Source organism: Pteropus medius, unplaced genomic scaffold (genome assembly GCF_902729225.1).
Source record: "Pteropus medius unplaced genomic scaffold, Ma_sr-lr_union100, whole genome shotgun sequence".
Lineage (NCBI taxonomy): Eukaryota > Metazoa > Chordata > Mammalia > Chiroptera > Pteropodidae > Pteropus > Pteropus medius.
Window position 1 is genome coordinate 17112202 of NW_024354875.1, and position 23715 is coordinate 17135916.

At 35.4% G+C, this 23715-nt stretch overlaps 1 protein-coding gene across 1 annotated transcript in view; it reads right to left on the minus strand.

Annotated features, from left to right (window-relative positions):
* Positions 1-23715, minus strand: part of NEB (nebulin) — a 191705-nt gene that overhangs the window by 93640 nt on the left and 74350 nt on the right. Inside the window, exons 55-74 of the mRNA XM_039855663.1 lie at positions 22667-22771; positions 20843-20950; positions 20193-20504; positions 19526-19729; positions 19126-19230; positions 18934-19041; positions 17522-17833; positions 16999-17202; positions 16447-16551; positions 14756-14863; positions 12778-13089; positions 10568-10771; positions 10148-10252; positions 8487-8594; positions 6945-7256; positions 6435-6638; positions 5612-5716; positions 2751-2858; positions 1380-1691; positions 154-357 (exon numbers count right to left, since the gene is read on the minus strand). Of these exons, the coding sequence (XP_039711597.1) occupies positions 154-357; positions 1380-1691; positions 2751-2858; positions 5612-5716; positions 6435-6638; positions 6945-7256; positions 8487-8594; positions 10148-10252; positions 10568-10771; positions 12778-13089; positions 14756-14863; positions 16447-16551; positions 16999-17202; positions 17522-17833; positions 18934-19041; positions 19126-19230; positions 19526-19729; positions 20193-20504; positions 20843-20950; positions 22667-22771 (3645 nt within the window). The remainder of the gene's footprint in view (positions 1-153; positions 358-1379; positions 1692-2750; positions 2859-5611; positions 5717-6434; positions 6639-6944; positions 7257-8486; positions 8595-10147; positions 10253-10567; positions 10772-12777; positions 13090-14755; positions 14864-16446; positions 16552-16998; positions 17203-17521; positions 17834-18933; positions 19042-19125; positions 19231-19525; positions 19730-20192; positions 20505-20842; positions 20951-22666; positions 22772-23715) is intronic.

Sequence of the window (23715 nt, forward strand, 5' to 3'; positions counted from 1 at the left end):
GTATTACTAAGTAACTATGGCATTATGATGGAAAAATCATTTTTAAAGGTATCGTAAATGATATAGGAATCCTTAAAATGTAGTAATATGTTAGAATTTTTACCTTGTTCAATGGAGAATTCTGATACCTTACGGTGAGGAGTGAAGACTCACCTTATTCATGATAATAGCATTGCTCTTTGCCAGCACTTGCTCTGGGGTGTCAGTTATGCTGGTAAATTTCAGTGCGTCTGGACGCTGACGGTAGATATTATCACTCAGTATCTCTGTGGCCCTCTTGGCTTTAACAACTTCAAAGGAGCCAATCGGAACCCAGCCAATGCCTTTCATCCATTCAAGATCTGACTTATACAAATTCTGCAAATCAGATAAAAAAAAAAAAACCACTTAGTAATTAGTGTTTCAGATTCATAGTCACAAAATGGCTCATACTGGAGAAATACGAAAGTATCAATGAACAGATAAGGCTCCTAGCATAATCGATCACTTATTCATAAATGTCGGACTCTGAGCATATTTTTTACTAAGCACTTTTTGATACAGAGGATTGTACCAGAATGAGAGATTTTTTTTTTAATGTAAAAGAAAGAGCCATGCATTTTACACAAGATAATATAGCATATATTTCCCTAATTATTCATTTTATTTTACTCTCAATAGACATGCTAATTGTCAATAAGAATTAGGTGATTGGTTTGAAAAAGACAAGAATGTTAGTATTGTCCTGTATGTATAAAATATGAATGCTTATTAAAATAATTTGGCATAATATACTTCTGTTCCCTCTCTCCATCTACCCTCCATTCACATACACATACATTTCTGCAACTTTAGCTAAAAATGTGTAGCTATATATTTTTGAGGTCTAAGTTTTATCTAACTCAGGTAAAGGAAGCCCAAATCACCAGGAAGAAATATATCTGTATAAAACTAATAACATAAACTTTATTTCTTCTATTATATATAACTTTTGGGGAAGAAAAATTGTGAAATAAATTATAATGCTACCAACGAGAAACTGTTTTTAAATTCAATTGTACATTATTTAAAATCTACAAACAAATTCCAGTCCATTGGCACTAGTCAGAGCCCACGGACATATTTCAGATCTGCTTTTTGTTTTTTTTTAATTAAAAAATTTTTATATTAGTTTTAGGTATACAGTACAATGGTTAGACATTTATATAATTTACGAATTGACTTCCCTCCCACCCCCACAAATACTCTAGTACCATCTGGAACTATACATGGCCATTGCAATAACATCGACTTTACTCCCTAGGCTGTACTCCCCTTCCCCATGACTGTTTTGTAGCTACTAATTTGTTGCTACTTTAGATCTGCTTTTAACATGCAGAACCAGCATTAGGGATACGCACGTCACTCTGGAGGTCATAAGCCTTCCGAGCGTGGATGACATCATTCTGGTCGGGCAGGCAGGTCCACTGGTGCAGTAGATGTCTATAGTCCACATCACTGACCAAAGTCTGACATTTCTTGGCCAAAACAATACCGAGCATGTCCACCGGGCTGCTGAACCTTGTCTTGTATTTCTCAAACTCTTTCTTGTACTCGCGGTCACTCTGTACTTTGGCAATGTGGATCGACCACATCATCTTGGGGTCGTCATGTATTGCTCGGGCGCCAATGTGATGACCCAGTTGCTTCCGATAAGCTTCTTTGTATTTGTACTAGAAGAGAGAACCAAGTGAATGAGGAGGAAACACAAAGAGCTTTTTGTTCTCTGTTGTTCTTTCAGGGGACTCTCATCACATGAGGGGTGCTGGCTCCCAAAGAAGAGGATGGTGTGTTCATTATCACACTTCCACAGAATAACTCCACAAGGATTCCTTATGTTATGCTAAAATTATATGTTGACAAAAAGTGATTAAGAAGTGAACATTGAAAGGGTGAGGTCAATTAGAGTGACAGTGTCCCAGAAATGGGTGGGCACATTTGAGATGTGCTTACATGGTTCATTAATTTTTTTCTAAGGTATTCTGAGAAATAATTTCCTCTCCAGCAATGATCTGAAGGGTTGTTTAAAGCTGAGAAAGTTTTGTTTTTTTGGTGGATATAGAGTTTCAGTTTTGCAAGATTAAAAAATTCTGGAAGTCTGTTGCACAACAGTGAGAATATACTTAACACTACTAAACTGTATATCTGATAATGATTAAGATAGTAAATTTTGTTATGCATTTTTTATCATAAAAAAAGAAAAACCTACAAAATTGAATAATATTGGTATTCCTGGATTAATAAATTATCAAGGAATCTGATGTTTTCATTTTTAGAGTAAAGGAATATTGATTTTGTGGACTCCTCGGCAAGGAAATTTATAGCTTTTTGCTATCCTATATCTTTCTTCAAGTCATGGAGGGGAGAATTCAGTTAAACTTACTTCTTTCCTGTCACTTTTGCCTTGAGTGTTTCCTGAGGAGAGTTCATGAGGTTTTAGGAGTAGCTCAACATATGTGCATTTAATGTTAATCAAGGCACTCAGTCTTATTAAATAAAGACCAAAAGACACGAGAGTCAAGGGAACCCCTTCTAGACCAGGCTTTTTCCTGTCATGCTTGTGATATTGGCAGGTCACCTACTGTCTCAATGCCTCAATTTATTTGCCTATACAATAAGGTGGTTAAGATCAATGATGACTAAAAAGACATCCAGCTGTGTTTCAATAATGTGATTCCCTACACAGTGGCTGCACTACTGATAACAAATGCAGGGTCTTGATCAGCTCTTACATCACTGGCGATATCCCTGGAGGCCTTGGCAGCCACAATGGGAATGGCGTCGCTTCTCAAGTCATAGCCTTCTTTCTTTGCTTCTTCCATGGCCTGGCGATAGAGGTTCTGAGGAAAGAAGTAGTAGCTTTTAGATCCTTGCTTTCACTCTAAAAGTGTTATTTTGTTTTTTGTTTTTGTTTTTTGTTTTTTGGGTTTTGTTTTTGGTCAAAGGAAGACTACTTTTGGATGCAGAAGTATGTTCAGCTTTAAATAATTTTTTAAAAGATGTCTTTCTTTTACTTTATATTTATCCAAGCTATGTATTTAAATTGAAATTTTACATTTAGCAGGTTTTAACACCACAAGTTCTTGCATAAATCCTTATAGATTTTAGACAAAAACTCAATAACTCTCAGATGTGTTCACGTTGTTCAGCACTTGCTTTTCTTGTGAAACAACCAAGAAATGTCCATCTATAAAACTCCAAATTTGAATTAGGAACAATTTTACTAGCAAATAATATGATTACATAATAACATGCAATAATGATACTACCACTATAAGCATGTTTCTATTATCAAACAGTGCTGAACTAAGGATAATCCACTGTTTCTGAATGTCTTTGTTAATATTGACTTGCTCCCTATTTATTCATCTTGTCAACTGCTGGAAATTGCTAGCAGACATAGGGATAGCGGATAGCAAAGATTTAAAAGTCAAAACGCAAAGCTGATAAAATTTTTATTTGTTGATTTTTTACCGTGAAATGGAAAAACACCCATTACTGAGGCTGTGTAAAGGCAAAATCTTAAATGTAAGGAAAATCCTTTAAAAGTGGTACAGAAAAGATGAAACTAATTGCTTCATTATTATGCCTCATTCTCAGATTAAATTAAAAATACAGTAATAATATCTGGATTTGAAATATGACACAGAGGTGCTTAATTTTTAAATGACTTAAGAGTCCTAGAAAGATGTTATTTTACGTTTTTAATGTAGATTATTAATATGTGGCAATTTACATTCTTTTCAAGATGGGATTTTACAAGGAAAGAAGAAAGTATAAGTATTTGATATATTTGAGATAAACTCTCAAGGGCATTTGTTCTTAAAAATTTCTAGAAATGTTTATTTTGCAACTGGAGTCAAATACTTCATCTATTATATTTTTCCTTTGAAGAATTTATCCTTATGAGTAAGTGGGAGAAAATATGCTTAAATCATTTCATGGCTTTAGGTCAAACAAAGAGATATTTTTCATTCTTCCAACGTTTGAAAAAGAGGCGGATTTTAAAAAGAGGACATTTTTAGTTATCATCGAGGCTACTTTATAAAGCTTGTTTGGTAAGTTATTTTCTCAAGAGAACTAGAACAGGTAAATGAGAATTTAAGATAATAAAATCAGATGATGTGGCTTTGTTTTGTTTACATTTATTGAGCCAAGTATAGAATGAAGATACCAGTGGTAATTAGCCAAGAAAACATTTAAGTGGGTCATTCTGAAATCTAATCAGAAGACGGTCCTCAGGGAATTAACATAATCTTGGAGTTTTAAAGAAAGTAGATCCAGCAGAAAATTTTAGAAATAAAAAATAGCCCAATTTCCTCTCAGCAGTCTGAAAAAATCTACCTCATCTGACCTAATTTTAACAAAAGGGAGAGGCTTAAAAGTGTCATTACATTTTGGGATAGACACTAACTTTATCTGCCTGGGGTGAGACAGTCTTCCTGGGAAAAACTTATCCAACAGAGAAGCTGTATGGCCAAGAGACAAATTGCTCATTCAAAAGTGACTAAATGCCAGGTCAATCAAATACTTCTGATCAAGCTTATTCTTGGGTCAGCTATAATGCTAGAGAAAGGAAAATTGTATTCTCTTCATTCCACTTGTGGTTATTTGATTTAAGCATGCCTCTTCTTTAGGGCTACATTATTATAAGCAAAAGTAATTAATATGGGTAAAATAATGAATATGGCCAAGTCTTGATAATGAGTACTTAAATTTTCCAATGTTCTCAAACTGAATAAAAGTCTGCCTTTTCTTCTTTTTTAAAATGAAAACACACATAAGAAAGAAATCAGAATTCTTCTTGAATAAACCCAATAATTCTTAATTCTGTCAAAAACAATTGGGCAAGAAGTTATTTCTGCATCAGTATTTCTGGAATGCAAAAATATGTAATGACAAGTTTAGCTGGATATAGTGCATAAAAGAATGTATTTTACTATCCTCATGCAATTCTAAAATGGATAAATTTAAAAATTCTCATTTCAGTTCTTGTAAATAAACCTCGAGTTATTCTGAGCATATTAAATAAATCTAATTTTCATGGTGACTTGAGCGTGAAGGGAAAAAGTTAAAGTTTACACTTGATCTTAGCCAAAAGGCTGAGAAACGATTTAAAAAAGTTAAAGTTTATTAAGCAACTATTTTGTGCCAGGCTCCACACTGGGCATGTTATATATATGATCTCATTTAGTTATCACAAAAATTGCTCATGATAGGCATTTTTATCCTATTTTAAAGATGAAGTAATGGAAGAAAACTCAGAGAACAAATTTTGAAGCAAGTGCTAATCTCATAAATAGCAATAATTATTTTTTAATTAAAATTATAACGTATTTCAACCACTAATAGTTGATTTTGAGAGCTTCCCCTGCACCCCGACAAGGAGATATTTTTGTATTTATCTATTTTTCTATATATCTATCTACCTTTTGAATATAATAATACTTATGTTCAGGGTAGGGTCATGGGCATAAAAAGAAACTAAACTAATTGGTCCGCATGAGAGTTAAATACATAATTCTGATCTTTCTACTACATCAGCAAAAATCATCCAGCAGTCAGATCAAAGAAATAAAACAAATGGTCTTACCTCACTATAATTTATTTTATTTTGTCTTGCCAACACAATTTCAGGTGTATCAGGCATGATGTGAACCTGGGTCTTATCTTTATCCCAAGCTTCTGTGTATAAGTGCTGTGAAGGATAACAAGGTTAATGAATTAGAAACACAGTGTTTGCTGTGAACAGGACTTTTCAACTTAGAGTTCGGGATGAAGCTGAAAGCCAGCCTCTTCGCTATCTGTGGTGAATGCAATGTGCCAAACTTTTTAATCTCTTTGATATTACAAGATATTTATTGTCATTAAATATAAATGTAGACTAAGATATGACCAGTAAATGTGTGTTTTTTATTAGATCATCTCCACTCCAATTAAATTAAAAGTATTTTCCAAACATACATATTACTGTGGCTATATAAACAAATCCTTCTCATGATTTTATTTGTTTATTAACTGCACATATACGTGGATTTGCCATCTCTAGATTTCTTTTTGATAAATATTACAGACCTTTGCATTTGACTTGTTTGTTCTATACTTGTTTGTTCCATACCTAGAAAAGTACCCAATGAGAAAGAAACCTTGATACCAAACTATATATAACTCTCACAGACTTCAAACAATTTGTACACCAAACAGCTGTCCAATTCTTAATTCTGGCTATTTCACAAGAAATGTCAAAGCAGAATTCCCACATGTATTTTTGGAATACTAATGTAACTGAATAGAGAAGTCGACCAAATCACTACACCTAGGATGACAATTGGATAAAATGAAAAAGATTAACTTAATCATAAATATTCTCAAGGACATATAACCCTGTTTTACTTTCCCCCAAATTGGGGGCTCACCTTGCTCATGGTGAGGGCATTGTTCTTGGCCAGCACCTGTTCCAGGGAATCAGGCACACTGGTGAATTTCAGCTTCTCTGGAGGCTGGCGGTAGATGTTCTCACTCAGTATCTCTGCAGCTCTCTTGCACCTGAGCACTTCCAGAGACCCGATGGGGACCCAGCCAATGCCCCTCAGCCACTGGAGATCTGATTTATAATTGTTCTGGTGAGATAAACAAAAAAGCAAGTGTTACTTTATGACACATTTCAAAAATGAAAGAAAAAGACTAGAAAACTTGGATAGACAAACATCCTGTCTATATCTTTTAAAATATGAAAAAAAAAATTGGATATAGCTCCATGGTATTATATTCTCTTTAAAAGAAAAGTAAGGCACAGCGAATGAGGAGTGGAGAGAAAAAACATTATTCTTTCTGAGAGCTTTACTTAATCCTAGATGATTATCCATGCATTGGTCACCAATCATAAGCATGGTCACCAATGGTATTTAATGGGTCTCAGTACTCACATCGCTCTGCAGGTCATAGGCCTGCCGAGCATGGATGACGTCATTTTGGTCGGGCAGGCACGTCCACTGGTGCAGGTAGTTCTTGTAGTCTATGTCACTGACCAAGGTCTGGCACTTCTTGGCCAGCACCACCCCCAGCATGTCCACGGGGCTGCTGAACTTGGTCTTCCACTTCTCAAAGTCTTTCTTGTACTCCCTGTCACTCTGGATCTTGGCCGCGTGCATGGACCACATCATCTTGGGGTCGTCCTTGATATCCCGGGCTCCAATGTGATGGCCAAGCTGCTTGCGGTAACCATCTTTGTATTTATACTGAAATAAAAGCAGTCATTTTAAAAATAAAAATAAATAGAAAGGGCTAATAGTCTTATTAATTTAAAACTTCATTATTTTAAAATTTATAATTCTTGCAGAGAAATAGAATCATCTGAATATCAACTTATCTCCTCATCCTAAACTCTGATTAGGCTTCCCGACAATATTCTATGGGAAGATATGTCAAACTACATAATTTTATGGTTCGTAGACATTAAATCCCTGGAAATAAAAACAGCAACACTTTTTTGGAAAATCGATCAGAATTGTATGCTGCCTTTTATTCATTTTAGGCCAGTGAAATCACCAACTCAGAAGTTTTACATATGATTTTGAGAATGCCACTTCTGAGTCCACAGGTACCATTTCACTGTCCAGCTCATCCACAACCCCTTCAAAATCTGACTCTGCTGACTTTTATTGGGTTACTTGGCTTTCTGAAATGGACTAGCTTGTGTTTTCCACCCTGTGTGTCTTGCTCTGTCAGAGATTAAATTTGCCTGAGGGTTTTGAAATTACTTAAGTGAGAAAACAGATTATATTGTTGTCATTGTTTTTGGTGGTGGTGGTGGTAAGTGGTAATTCTGGATATTTTCTCTCTAGTTTAAGCAACAACATTACACAAATTCTAATGTATATTTACGGAAATTTGAATTCTCCACCAAAGGACCAACTTCTTTCAGAGACAGCAAAAAGAAAAATCAGCTCATCATTTTGCTGCTTTTGTTTGTCTTTGTTTTTTTGTTTCCATTTAAAAAGGACCCAAAAGGAAGCAGTTAAGGTAATTTTTCAAAGTGTTGGCAAAAATCCAGAGCAAGTTTGGGGAAAGGTACATTTTCCTACACTTGGCTGTACTAGGTCTTTTTCTAATGTCAAACCAATACATGTAACCAAGTTATTTTTTAAACTTTTCTGGCATTTTCTTACTTCTGTGTGTGCTCAAAATATAGAGATGAATGTCTCATAATTGTAGATATGAACAATTGCAGATTCAAATTCAATTTTATACTGAAGTTTAAGACACTCCCTCCATCTATGGTACCTGAATATTAAAGTCTTTTGGAGTTAAAAAAATGACAGAGCTTTTCCAAATGAAAAACATTTCTTTCATTTAAGGCATAATAGATGTGCTTGAATTGACACCCAGATTCATCTTCCTCTTGTGATGATGACTGTGTCCCCCTATCCCATCCAGCCATTGTACAAACATGAAGTGTTGCTACTCACATCACTGATGATGTCTCTGGAGGCCTTGGCTGCCACGATTGGGATGGCATCACTTCGCAAGTCGTAGCCTTTCTTTTTTGCTTCTTCGTGGGCAAGTTTATACAGAGTCTACAGAAAAAAGTCAGTTAAAGCAAAAGGTTTGACAGCAATCATTTGGAGATTATCAAATGACATATCATGTCATTTAAAAAAAGATAGGTTCTGCAAACAATTTAAAATTCTAGCAATCTTGGGAAGTAAATAAATTACATCTAAGCAAAAAAAAATATGTAGTATTAGAAACAAATGAGATATATCAATGGGTATTAACATGGATTGGTATATTAATCTATTATGTACCATATATTGATATGTTCATCTATCATTGATCTATAATGATATATAATAGATTAATATATATCATATCTAGATTAATATATTATGCATATCAACATAGATTAATATCATCTAGTAATACAGATCAATGGACAAAGCATCAATCTATACATATTTCTGACTTAAAAAGAAATTGCAGAACAATATGTTTAATTTATTTGCTTATAAATATACTTATATACTTTTATTCATTTCTTTATTACTTAAAATTTTTTTGACAATTATGTAATATTTTATAATGTTTAAAAAACAAATGAGAAAAAGTTTGAAGTACAATTTAAAGCATAGATAACTTGACCATAATCACAACTTTGATCCTAAATTTTAGCTGTATCTTATTAGTAAAACATACAAAATTAGTAAAACATACAAAACATACTTAAAAAAAAAAAGTAATCCGTGTTGTTAATGGAGAACACTTCTTTCCGTGCCTGAGGTTTTCTTCCATGACAAGAGCGTAATTATTTTATCTCTGGCCTTACTCCTTTCTCTGTGCCTTTGCTCTCTCTGCCCCAGAAGAGGTGCAGTGATTTACTGATTTATCTGACCGGTAGGGACAGGATAACTGTGCATGCCCACCTCAGCTCTGACTGGCTCCCACTAGGAACAAGTTTAGGGCCCTCCTCTGTTTCCCTGGGCTCTAAGCAGGACATCACCTCTGAGACAAGTGGAGCTGATTGTCCTGCTCCAGTGTGGCCTGTGACTGGAAGGGAACCCAATTCTGGGGTTCAGTTAGCAGCTTGTTCAGCTTTCGTGCAAATGTGTCCTTGAACCTAACTTTAGTAGTAAAAAATGTGAGATTTTGACTTCTATTTTTATTCCTTTGTTCTACTGCTCAGTTTTATTCAGGATCCACATTGGGAAGAGGTAGCTATTATTAGAGGCCCCCTTAACATGGTTGCCAGATTCAATAGATAAAAAGATAGCATGCCCAGTTGAACTTGAATTTCAGATAAACAACATATAATATTTTTGGATCAATATTGAGCCAGTATTTTTTCTGGCTATCCTTCTTCTTGGAAATGCCAAAAATACTACTCAGTCCCACTGACTCACATTGGCAATAGCCATAAACTGAAAAGATAATGCAACTTTAGTTTGCGTGTGGATCCTATAGCATATAATTCACAACCCAGAGATGAAAGGTTGGATGGGCTGAGACCTCCTATCACAAAGCCACATGTACCATGATAGCTGAGGCCCAAGCATTTCTATAAAAGTAAGTGTAGTAAAACAAACAATAACAACAACAAAATAAGTGTAGCACCACAGAATTTTGCCCCTACCTCACTGTAGTTTAGTTTGTTCTGCCTTGCCAATGTGATCTCCGGGGTGTCAGGCATTATATGAATTTGAGTCTTGTCTTTTTCCCAGGCCTCTGTGTATAAATGCTATCAAAGAAAATGTTGATAGAAAACCATTTGAAATAAAAATTACAAAAAGTCAAATTAAAGCAGGATTATTATTGATCTAATCAGTGAAAATGAATCAGACTTGGATATAAGATATTCAATTGGAGGTTTGAATTTTAAAACTAGTATCAAGGTGAAACTGAAAATAATAAAAAATATTTTGAGGCATTCAAGTATGTAATTTAGAAGGTAAATGTGGCCCCACACTTGCATGAATAATTATAACTCTACCAGTCATTAAAGGATAATAACATATTTGGCATCTTGGAGAAGCTTGGGACAGCTAGAGCTCACCTTGCTCATGGTGAGGGCATTGTTCTTGGCCAGCACCTGTTCCAGGGAATCAGTCACACTGGTGAATTTCAGCTTGTCTGGAGGCTGACGGTACATGTTGTCACTCAGTATCTCTGCAGCTCTCTTGCACCTGAGCACTTCCAGAGACTCGATGGGGACCCAGCCAATGCCTCTCAACCACTGGAGATCGGACTTGTATACATTCTGTAAATAGAAAAAGGCAGAAACTCTTCAGCAAGACCAAAAAATTTACGGAAAGATGCAAATGGAATAAATAATGAAGTGGTTGTTGTCATTGTTGTTGCTTTAATAAAAAACGAGCTTACTCTATTAGGTGACGAAAAGAGGAACTATGTTCCAAAATGACCTAGAAATGTCTCCTAGTCATAACAAAGAGTGATCAAGTATTTCGGACTGTTAGGAGCAGAATGATCCAAACAAATATATTCTGCCAGTCAATTCAGTGAATGGCATTTTAATATCATGTGCACAGACAGGAAAAATATGCCAAACCAGAGTGAGAGAAACCACATATATGACCAACAACAGGCTATCAGTAAATAAATGTTAGTCTTAGTCAAAATACTCTGCAGCTATTAAAAGCCATATTTTTAAGAATATTGATGACTTTTAGAAATGTCATTAATATGATATTAAATGAAATAATAGCACACAAATTATACAGATAAATTGTGTGGATAAATTACATAAGCAGGAGTGAGTTTTTTCAGTGGTTGGATTACATTGGGTTATTATTGCCTTCTATATATTTTTTCTCATATTTTAAAACATCTGTAATACTCTTTTCTTTTTTAAGAAAACTTAAAATATAACAATGAGGTAGAACCCCTGAAGCCCTGAAGCACATCTTTGATGGCTGTAGCATTGTCCAAGATCCAGGGAAATAAGTGACCACTCTTTTGGCCAGGGCCCAGTCTCTTGTCCACCATGTTCTCAGGATGGGAAGCATGGGCTCCTTTCCAGAATTACCTTTCTATATCTTTATTTCTCACTTTACTTTAAATCATTTTTTCCGCTAAAGGTTTTTGTGTATCCATTAAATATTCATAACTACTTCATAACAATGGAATTGGACTTTTGCCAACTCATTTGGAAGATTCTACCTGTAACAGCATTGAAGTAGAAAAAATAGACTGATATTTTGCAGTCTAGACAAAAAGCCTATTGAAATTTCCCTATGCTGACTACTTATTGCCCCCTGATAACAATAGCAAGAATGAAAACAATAACATTTTATACCTCTGGAGTGCTTTTTGACTTTCAAATGCTTCCCACATTATTAAGACTGTATCACAGTGTGAGGGAGGCAGTCTTGAAAAGGTGCTCAACAAATAGACAAATGCAAGCTGTCTGTCAATGCTGTCACACTGTGGGTGACATTAGCTCTCTTTCATGTACAAGCAAAGCCTTTCTTTTTGGAGAGAATTTCAAAACACAGGCTTCAGTAGATCGAAAGCTACAAAACAGATGTGGGTGTTTTCACAGAGGGCTGTATAATTTCCAGGAACAACCAATTAATGTATAATTATTATTAATTTAGTTTAGTCTCCGAAGTCCTCTAATATTTAATAATTCCTTCAAGTGTTTATAAAATACTTGCTGCATAAAATGTGCTTCTCACATCAAGATTTGAGATGGTGCATCTGCTTCTCATAGGTGTTAGGCTCTGTCATTACCACGGATCCCTTCACAAAGAGAGCCGTACTAAAAGGAGAAAGTGTCACTGAAATGATCCAAAAGCTTACAGGCACAGTGACTTTTTTTATTTCATAAGAATAACATTTAGTGGTGTAATAACAGGTATTAGTATTCTATTAATTATAACCTCATTTGTTTTGTAAAGAGAACTAAAAACAGATTTTGGAGCAATTTTTTTTATGTTTTGTTTCTTTCTCCCTTAAAAGAATTAAAGAATATGTCTCCCTCTGATGGACCCTGAATTCTAATATTGCTTTTTCCAGTTTTATTTTTTTAAGACCAAATCCAGTTTATAAACTTCACTTCCTTATAAAGCCTCTTAACGTATCCATAATAAAGTCATAAAACTATACACTGATTCAAATATCAAATATTCAAATATCATTCAGTAAATCCTAGCCTGAGGTAGACCAGTTGAGTAGGACAAAGGATAATCTTTGTATAGTTTAAATTATTTCTGCAGATAGCTCTGTTATAGATGCTATACTCACATCACTCTGGAGCTCATAGGCCTGCCGAGCATGAATGACATCATTCTGGTCAGGCAGGCATGTCCACTGGTGCAGGTAGTTCTTGTAGTCTATGTCACTGACTAAGGTCTGGCACTTCTTGGCCAGCACCACCCCCAGCATGTCCACGGGGCTGCTGAACTTGGTCTTCCACTTCTCAAAGTCCTTCTTGTACTCTCTGTCGCTCTGGATCTTGGCCACGTGCATGGACCACATCATCTTGGGGTCGTCCTTGATTTCCCGGGCTCCAATGTGATGGCCGAGCTGCTTGCGGTAAGCATCTTTATATTTGTACTAAGAAGAAAATGTACTAATCAGATTTTTATTGTAAGCTCTCAGAGGCCACAAGTCTGTACAAAATCAACTTGGTTACAACACAGTTTTAAGTTGTAAGTTGGCTTTTATTAATAAACACTAACACAAGCCAGTATCCTGACATTTACCCTAGAAATTTATAGAGGTAGTTACATAAATGTAATCAGTATAATTGTGGTGTATACCCCAAATCACCTATACCCTGGTAATAAGGAATAGTTCTGGAGGGAGGAAGTGCACAGTGTGGTGAGAGTTCACCTATGAAAGTAGGGGAGAGGCCATTTGAACAAGGAAACTTGGAGAAATAGATTTTATGTGCTAAGAGCGTGTCAGGAAAGAGATGCACTTGGTGACGTGGTGTGTTTAATAAGTAGTTACATAACTGTCTGGTTCCTGTTAGGGGGAAGTACTCTAAGGCAAGGGCTACTTGCAAGCAACAGAGGAGAACTTATTATTTCATAATGGATCCATGCATCAGTGGTGGTGGCAAATGTTTGGCATTGTTTTGAAAGCTGATTGTATGAGTAAAGCTGATGTAGCAGCCCAGGTGGGTAGAGCACGGTCCTAATAAGTCATAGTTCCACATGGGCCAACAATGTTTTCACTGTTCCAATGGCTTCATCTTGAAACCTGAGCCAGTTATCGAAAATACATGCTTCTAGTCTCCAAGATAACTGGAAGAGTACAGATGCATCAGCAGGAGGCAATGTGGGACAGCGGAAAGGAGTGGAGTTGTCTGGAGTTTCAACTCTACTATCTACTAAGAGTTTGATTTTAGACAAGTTGCTTAAGCAATCCACAAAACGGAGACAATGACAATATTTACTGGGGTTTATTATCCTACGATAATTATGAAGAATAAGTGAAATAACACATGTAAACCTTTCAGTACAGAGTTCTCAATACTTTTCGGTTATTAGTATTTCATTATTTATTATTATTGGCATAAATCCATTCGCAGGAAAGGTCCACCACACATAAACTAAAGTGAGTCACTCTCATGATTTTACAATGTAAAGAGTAGTGTATTACCGTATTCCTAAATATTGGGCCTTTATTTTTAGAGCAGCAGTCTGTTCCTCAAGAATCCCCTGAGGCACCAGGAAATGATGAGGGTTTTATTCTGGGAGGTATGAGTTACACAGCCAGGAGCAACTGTTAAGGGTATAAGCTTGGGCTAGTAACAGCCACTGGTACTGATCGACTGCCTTCTTTTCATAATCTTACAAGGGTAAATTGTAATGCAACTGTCATATGCATTTTTTAAATATTGTATATTAAAATGCTACATAAAGCCAGACCCTGATTCTCACTGGGAGAACTTAGGTTTTTGAGTTACACTTTCTATAAGCACGGTGATCATTTTTACATAAGTATCTCCAAGCCTGCAGCTGCGCTCTAATAATTTCCGTATGAGTGGATCTTTCTCTATTCTTGGGGAGTTTTAACTGAAGATACTATTTCCTAAAGGTTACAAATCTTTATGAACATCAATTTTTTCATTTCCCTCAAAACTAGGTTTTTGAAAATCCCACACAAATATCAAGATATATTTTTTAAGGGCCAGAAAAGTTCTTTTTAATTTAATTCAGTAAAAATGTCACTTCTCACTGATCTCATATTTGGAATAAAATTGACAACTCACATCACTGGCAATGTCTCTGGAGGCCTTGGCTGCCACTATCGGGATGGCATCACTTCGCAAGTCATAGCCTTTCTTCTTTGCTTCTTCATTGGCGAGTTTATACAGACTCTAAATTTGGGTATAAAAATCAGTTAGGTGTTGACATTCATATCCAAAAACTGACAGGGGACTGAAATAATTTACCAAGTTTTACACAAGTAGGTGCCTATAATGATTTTATTTTCGAGAATTCGAAGCTTTATGTATTTTTAGTTTCTGGTGACAATTAAGAGCTAGTTACATAGGCACTAAAACTATAGTTTTCACCTTCCAAAATAAAATGACTTAAGATGGTGGCTAATATATCTAAATGCTCAAAATTATATTCTGTGGAAGAGTAATATACTGTTGATGTATGCTGTAAAAGAACAATATTTTCCTTGCTGGTAGCACAAAGCTGAGAGAAATACTAACACATGTTAGAGGCACAAAAATCTCCATAGGCTTAAACAAATAAGCTCAATCTAAGAAGAAGAAATTGCAGAGAGATAAATTTCAGGTTTTGAACCGAGATTTAAATTACCAAATGTATAAATGTAGGATAGAAGAAACCTAGCTTAAGCCCATGTAAGATGTCTAAGGTTTCAGTTGATCCCAAGTTCTCTGTGTATCAGCGGAGACATAGCTGCCAATGTGCCCTGAGACAGAGGGTGCAAAATGGAGGTCAAGTGTCCAGAAGAGGAAATAGGACTGTACTCAGCTGTATTCTGCATTGATCATTCCTCATACACAGGACTTTGATTCTGAGAGTCATGCTCTAGGGATGTCATGTGAGAAATGCCCAGGAACTTGGGATGTTTGGATTATGTGAGGTGGAAGGGGAGGTACCACAGTTGCCATCGCCAGCTCCATAGAGTTGACACAGATTGGTTCTGCATAGCCTCAGAGGATTGGGTCTGCAGAGAGAATCTTTTGCTCAATACATCAGAAGCACCTTTTAGTGGAATTTTCCAGAAAAAATGAGTTGACTTATGAGATAAGCTCCTTGTCACTGATAACACTTAAGCAAAAGCAAATGGCGACCTATTGGGTGGGGACTTTGGGGCAGGGATTTCTGTATAAGAAGACTGACCTCTCACCCTAAACATCTGTGCTTCTGAAATGGGATACATGGCCCTATGCTCTTAGAAAGTGAAAAGGAAATGGTCTTGGCTAACATATACACTGACAGATCCTCTCTTTGTCTCTATCTCTCTCTTTCTCTGTTATTTGATAGTACTACTGTGATTTTAGTCCTTGACTTAATCTTATACATTAAAAATCTTAAAATTTGATCTTAATTTAGAAAAAATAAATCATATAGGGAAATATATATTTAGCAAAACTACATAGCATAAGGAGGAAATAAATATATATATTTGGTCTACTATTAATTTTCTAACTTAAAAAAATTAATTTAAAAAGGTCTAATTAATTTTATGGTTATTGCTTAAATAATTAGTTCTTATAATTTGTACTTCCTAGATGATAATTTGTGTTACTTGAAGTTTGATATTTAGGACAATGATTGAAAAATGCAAGAACTGACATTCACATGGAGCAAGAGAAGAGATTCTCTATAAAGTTGTCATTTAGTAGTACATCTTGATGGAACAGATTAATTGAAGTAAGAAACAGCATGCAAATGTCATAGAATTAGCATCTGCTCCCACCTCACTGTAGTTGATTTTGTTCATTCTTGCCAACATAATTTCTGGTGTATCAGGCATGATGTGGATCTGGGTCTTGTCTTTGTCCCAGGCTTCTGTGTATAAACGCTGTTCAAGAAAAAATATAATATCATTAGGAAAAAATTCAGTGTATATTTAGTAGGAATTTCAGGGCCACAAGAACTTCATAAACAAAAATAACAAAAGGTTATACATTTTATACACATCTTCAAGTGAAGTAATCAGTTCATAATAGAACAGATATTTACCAGTGACTTCTGATAACCTGAAATGTACATTAACAAAAGAAAATTGAGAATATCTTTTATGCAAAGACAAATTTCTATGAAAATATGTCATTTTATGAAAACCGTAAAACAATTGCTGCAGTAAATATTAAAATAGAAATGACATACATGTCAGATCGATAGATCTAAATGGATAGACAGATGTCTTTTGCTGCTCAATGCTCTATTTTTTTTCTTAATTATACTTCCTTTCTTTTGATTCAGTTTTACAAGTCCTACCTTTGTTCTCTGAATTTTGAAGCCTCACCTTGTTCATAGTAATGGCATTATTCTTGGCCAATATTTGTTCCAGAGAATCAGTTATACTGGTAAATTTGAATTTGTCTGGAGGCTGGCGATAGATTTTATCACTCAGTATTTCAGTTGCCCTTTTGCATTTTTCCACATCCAAAGAGCCAATGGGAGCCCAGCCAATGCCTCTCATCCATTGGAGATCTGACCTGTACACATTCTGTTGACATAAATAGTCAATAAATATTTATCCCTGTATTGGAAAAACATTTTTATTTTCATCTAAAGGATATGAAATAAATTAAGAACATTCTTGGAAATATAGTTTGGTGGACAGGGAGGGTATCAGACAATATTCCTTTTTGTTTTGGAGGATTAAACAATTAACAATTAACACTCACAAGAAAAAACGAAATCCTATTTCCCCCATTGCAGGGGCTGGTGAACTTGGTCCGACCTATTTCTACCTTCTCCAGGGAGTGTTAATTCACTGATTTCCCATGTCATTATGAATGTCATTATGATCCTCAGGTACTCACATCGCTCTGGAGCTCATAGGCCTGCCGAGCGTGGATGACGTCATTCTGGTCGGGCAGGCACGTCCACTGGTGCAGGTAGTTCTTGTAGTCTATGTCACTGACTAAAGTCTGGCACTTCTTGGCCAGCACCACCCCTAGCATGTCCACGGGGCTGCTGAACTTGGTCTTCCACTTCTCAAAGTCTTTCTTGTACTCCCTATCACTCTGGATCTTGGCCACGTGCATGGACCACATCATCTTGGGGTCATCATGTATTGCTCGGGCACCAATGTGATGGCCAAGTTGCTTACGATAGCCTTCCTTGTACTTGAACTAGAAGAAGGGAAATGCTGATAGTCACCTATTTTAACTTTTAGTAGAAAGCAATTACTAAGCCCAATATTTTCTATTTATTAAAAATACAATGATTTCCCTGAATATATAAATATACATATATGTTCATCTTGTAAATCACTTATAAAATAAAGCATAGATATGTATATAAAAAAGAAAATAAAAATTAAGACATTATTCTGCCATCCAGTGATAACCACTGATAAAACTGCTTTTTGTGGTGCGGTGTGTGTGTGTATGTGCATGAGGGAGACACAGAGAAAGGGAGAGAGGGAGAGAAAGACAGAGAAACAGAGAGACAGAAAGGCAGGTGGAAAGAGACAGAGAGACAGAGAGACAGAAAGAGAAACAGAGAGATAGAGAGAATAAAATTAGAATAAGAATCATACTGTATATGGTTTGTGCCTGCTTTTTTCAGTTATATAAGCATTTCTCTGTGTCATTAATAATCTCTATAATCATGAATTTTAATGGCAGCAGGTATTTCATTATATTGGTATATATTAATACATTTAACCATTCTGTGATTATCGAACATTTATTTTTAAATTATGATGGTTACTTCCCATATTTTAGAAATAAATAAGAAATATATTTTTAGCAAATTTATCTTTTAAAGAAGCATCCACAGCCAATCACTGGATACAGAAACAAACATATGGTCCATGTGGATGGTTGGGCTTTCAACAGAATGTATCCCACTCACTCAGTCCTTATAGGTTCTTTGGTTCATAGGGCATGGGTTGGGTTTTGAAGGAATCCCACAATGAGTTTGGTTATATATATCAGAATATATCACATGGAAAAGCCAAAAGAATCTCTGAACAGTCAGTATCTAATGCTTTTGTTCAGCAGGAAATCAACTGTATTTTCAAATGCATGTTGCTATCACCTTAACCATAGCTAGGATTTAGCCTTCATGTTGAGAATTTCATTACCATTATTTTAAACTACTTACTGAGAAAAAACTGTTAAGAAGACCTTTAACCTCATAAATTAGTTGCTCTACTATATATCGAGGAGAAAGAAAGGAATTTTTGAGCCAAAGCTAAGGTGAAGAATTTTTCAGGTACACTTACTTCACTTGCAATGTCTCTGGAGGCCTTGGCCGCTCTAATGGGAATGGCATCTAGCCGCATATCACAGCCCTTTCTCTTGGCTTCTTCTAGGCCAAGTTTATATAGTTTCTGAAATAGACATGTCATCATAAGTTTGATTTATAAAATGTAGTGTAAGGAAAGTACATCATGCACCATGAATATATTGCTTACCTCACTGTAATTTATTTTGTTTTGTTTAGCTAGTAAAACTTCCGGGGTATCTGGCATAATATGGACACTGGTTTTATCTTTATCCCAGGCTTCTGTATAGAGGCGCTGAAACAAACGAACAAAAAAAGCCATGACTAGTATAGACCAGTAATGAATAGATACATAAAAATAATCCGATTCTTAATGAGAGTAAAGAGAATCTGCTCTGTGAGTTGGTATTTGTGACACTTTCAGATCTAGATGTTTCAGATCAGTGAGAAGCATAATACTCATTTAAAAATCACTTTATTACAAAGCAAAAGAATTGAATATAATTTTTCTTTCATAGAAATAAATTTCAGTGTTCACACACACACACACAAAATTAATACTCCTCCCCAATTAAAAAAAAAGGACTTACATGGTTCATGGTAATAGCATTGTTTTTTGCCAAAACCATTGGGATGGAATCCATAAGGCTAGAAAACTTGAGTTTATCTGGGTGTTGACGGTAAACGTGGTCACTCAAAATCTGCATAGCTCTCTTGTTCTTCTCATCCTCAAGAGAACCACTAGGTAACCAGCCAATGCCTTTTAGCCACTGAAGGTCAGCCTTGTATAAATTCTGAAATTGTAAGTGACAAATCACTAAACATAAGCATAACAATATCCCCCTAAAGAAATAAAATTTATATTATATTATAATTTATATTATTTATATTACATTATATATTTTAATGCTTGAATTCTTGGGAAATTTTAAAATTTGGCATGTCTTGTATATCAACAAAACATTCAGATTAGAAGCAATATTTTGAAAAACATAAAGATCAGCATGGAGAGAACGACCCAACTCTCCTAGATCAACAATCTAGAGGCTTCCACTAAAGCAATGGGGACTTTGATGGTTTTTTCTTTGTGGAATAATGGTGCCTCCAGATGTTTGGATGACTAGATAGAGTGTGGGGATTAGTCCAGAGAAATGGACCTTTATTGTGTAAGCTCAGCTCCCCTCACTTTGGGGGAAGATTGATGCTTAGGAAGGCATACATGGTGTTTTGTTGGCCAAAAAGAAATCTTAGACTCACATCGCTCTGGAGCTCATAGGCCTGTCGAGCATGAATGACATCATTCTGGTCAGGCAGGCACGTCCACTGGTGCAGGTAGTTCTTGTAGTCTATGTCACTGACTAAGGTCTGGCACTTCTTGGCCAGCACCACCCCCAGCATGTCCACGGGGCTGCTGAACTTGGTCTTCCACTTCTCAAAGTCCTTCTTGTACTCCCTGTCGCTCTGGATCTTGGCCACATGCATGGACCACATCATCTTGGGGTCGTCTTTGATGTTGCGGGCTCCGATGTGGTGGCCGAGCTGCTTGCGAAAGCCTTCCTTGTACTTGTACTAAAGAAAAAAACCTCATCTCATTCCTTTCAAGATTAATTTATGTTGCCATCTTTGTGGCAAATTACAAAGTACATTAACTCTAAATATTTCACTGTGTGGAGAGCCAAAGATTTACTTTTTCTGATAGGAAAGATTAAGGCTAAATCCAACTACAGATTCCATACATAATAATGCATCCTTGAGCTTATCTTAAACCCACACTGCATGACTGGGATCATGCCACTCTGTTTTAATTTTTTACTCCTTGAAAGATTTTATTTAATTTAAAATTAAATTGAGACTGCTTCAAAGTGATAAATTGCAATCCAATCAGTATAAATGGGATAAAGTCTTACTTCACTGGCAATTTCTCGGGAGGCTTTTGCTGCTTTGATTGGTATGGCATCAAGGGGAAGGTCATAGCCTTTTTTCTTCAGTTCCTCATAACCCATTCTGTAGAGTTTCTGTTAAGAGATGAAGATCACTTTGGGAAAAATTGTTTTCCACAAAAAACTTCAGAATAATGAATCCAATGTGCTAAATATTTTAAGAGTCCATGGGAATAGTAACTGTGCTCTAGAATACTCAATGTAATTGGAAATTATGCCCATTAATTTCTAATGATCCTGTTTCAAACTTAAAAGCTCTTCGATTACCTAGATCAACAAAATTAAATGTCAGCTCTTGCTAAATGCTTATGAGGATAAAGCAGAAGTAAATTGATAGAGAAATGAAATGAAATATCATTTAGGTATGGTTTTCCAATTAACTTTGAGTGTTTCATTAAAAGATTTTGTTAGAAAAGAGCAATGCCTTTCCATCTAACACCTCTAATGGGGAAAAAATCATGCCTAAAGGGCTGTCTCTTCCATGTAGCTAATACATTGTGAAATAGAGTCTATTTCACAATATAGGGCTGTCCAAAGTAGAATCACATCTGTAGGTATGTAACAAAATCCTTCATAATTTTTAATATGTAAGACATTTTTTGAGGAAAGTTTAAATATTGAATTTAAAAAGCTTAAGCGAATTCAACTATTGCAGTGTTTTAAAAGTTAAATGAAGAATAAACTTAAATATCAAAGCTCAAAAAAATTAAAGGCTTAAGTGAAAGAATTTGTTTTTCAGATTCGTTACATAACTAAATAATTGAGAATGTAATTTAATGCACTTTATCTAGAAACCAGATTGTTTCAAATGCCTGTTGATCTTAGACTTGTGTTTATATGCATATTTGTGTGTGTGTGTGTGTGTGTGTGTGGTATTACTCTAATCCATTGCTTAATGTTAAGGCCTTTCTATTAGAGTTTAGAATTTGTCTTTAAAATATTTAATTTTTATGTCTATAAATTTCAGGAGCTTATGCTATGATGAGAATAAAAGTAAAAATGAAATTCTTCTGCATGAGTTTTTGATGCTCATTCTTTTGAAATTTCATTGACTTTTATACGTGTCAGGCACTACACTAGTGAAACACTGCAGATCCAGCAGTAGCTGTCTTTGTCCCCAAGGACACCTATCCACATAGGGGAGAGTGCTATAAACCATTATGTTATGATGACACGTGTAACAATGGACTACAAGGAACAGACAGCACACATTCCCCAACTCTGCCTGAGATAGGGAGTGCCAATTATTTTTATGTTCAAGCTAAAAGCCATTAAATGAAGAATCTAAGTCACGTGTAGCATCATGCTAATCGAAATAAGTTGGACAGAAAAAGTTGAGAACCATATAAGTTCACTCATATGTAGTACATAAAACCGAAAGCAAATGAATAAGATGAACAAAAGCTCATAGATACAAACAACGATTTAGTGGTTATCAGAGGGAAAGAGCAGAGAAGGGGAGGTAGATAAGGGCAAAAGGGTTAAATATATGGTGGCAGAAGATTTGACTTTGGGTGGTGAACACACAATGCAATATACAGATGATGTATTATAGAATTGTGCACTTGAAGCCCATATGATTTTATTAACCAATGTCACCCTAATAAATTTAACTTAAAAAGAATAGAAATAAGTAAGTAAATAAATATTTTTAAAAAGCAAAAAAGGAAGTCACATGTCATTTATTAATGAAAATGATTCAGGCATTCAAAATAACTTCTGAATAAATTCACTGCCTTAGAAGCAATTAAAATGAACTTTCTGAAAACACATGCTGAATTGGAAACTCACATCACTTGTGTTAATTAAGTTTGCTCTAGCCAGAATAATGTCAGGTGTATCTGGCATGATGTGGACTTGAGTCTTGTCCTTGTCCCAAGCTTCTCTATAAAGTCTCTAAAATGAGAAAAAAGAGTTTTTCAATGGTGTTGTTAGATTAGTGAATGACATAGTTAACTTCAAACAGGATTCCTGAATTCATCTAAATTAAGCATAATTGATTGCATAAGCAAATAACATAAGCAGAAAATAGGTATAGTATTTCTTGACTTATCTGGGACATAACAGTCTTTCCAAATATAGATTATAGATTATCTTTTTAAGTTACAAATAATTCTGTCTCTAAGAAATCAACTCAAGTTACTGGAGCCTTTGACAAGATCATCAAATAGAGCAGCAGTTCTTGATCTATTGAATTGTGAGTTTCCCTCAGCGTTTAATTGAGAGACGGACTCTTTTCTCTAAATATGACATATTCAAGGTATATCTAGAAATTAGGGAGTTTCATTTCCTAAGTGGTTTATTAGTTATAGTTATACCTCATAATTATTTGGGGGATTAGGATTCACAAAAGGAAAATTCTGTATGAGAATTTATCAAAAACTCTTATATGTCCCAGAGCCATCTTCTGTCTTCTTCACAGGAGACTAGAAGACCCAAATGAAAATCTCATTGATTTCCTAAAAGTAGGAGGTTAAAGCTTAATGAAAAACAAGATGTTTACGTTGTCAGAGAACTTTACCACAAGATACTTATCAATTACAAAGGATACAATAGTAATGACAATGGAGAAACCTGGAGACACCATTTTAACCAAGTGATCAAAGTTAAAATGATCAGTAATGGGACAAATTGGTATCATGTACCTCCTGATATGATGTATGGAAGAGGATACAACATATGTTATCCTGCTAAAAATACAAAACCTGAATCTAATCATGAGGAAATACCAGACAAACCCAAACTGAAGGTGATTCTGCAAAATAACTGGCCCATGTTCTTCACACATGTCAAGGACTTGGAAGACAAAGAAATACTGAGGAACCGGTCCAGATTCAAGG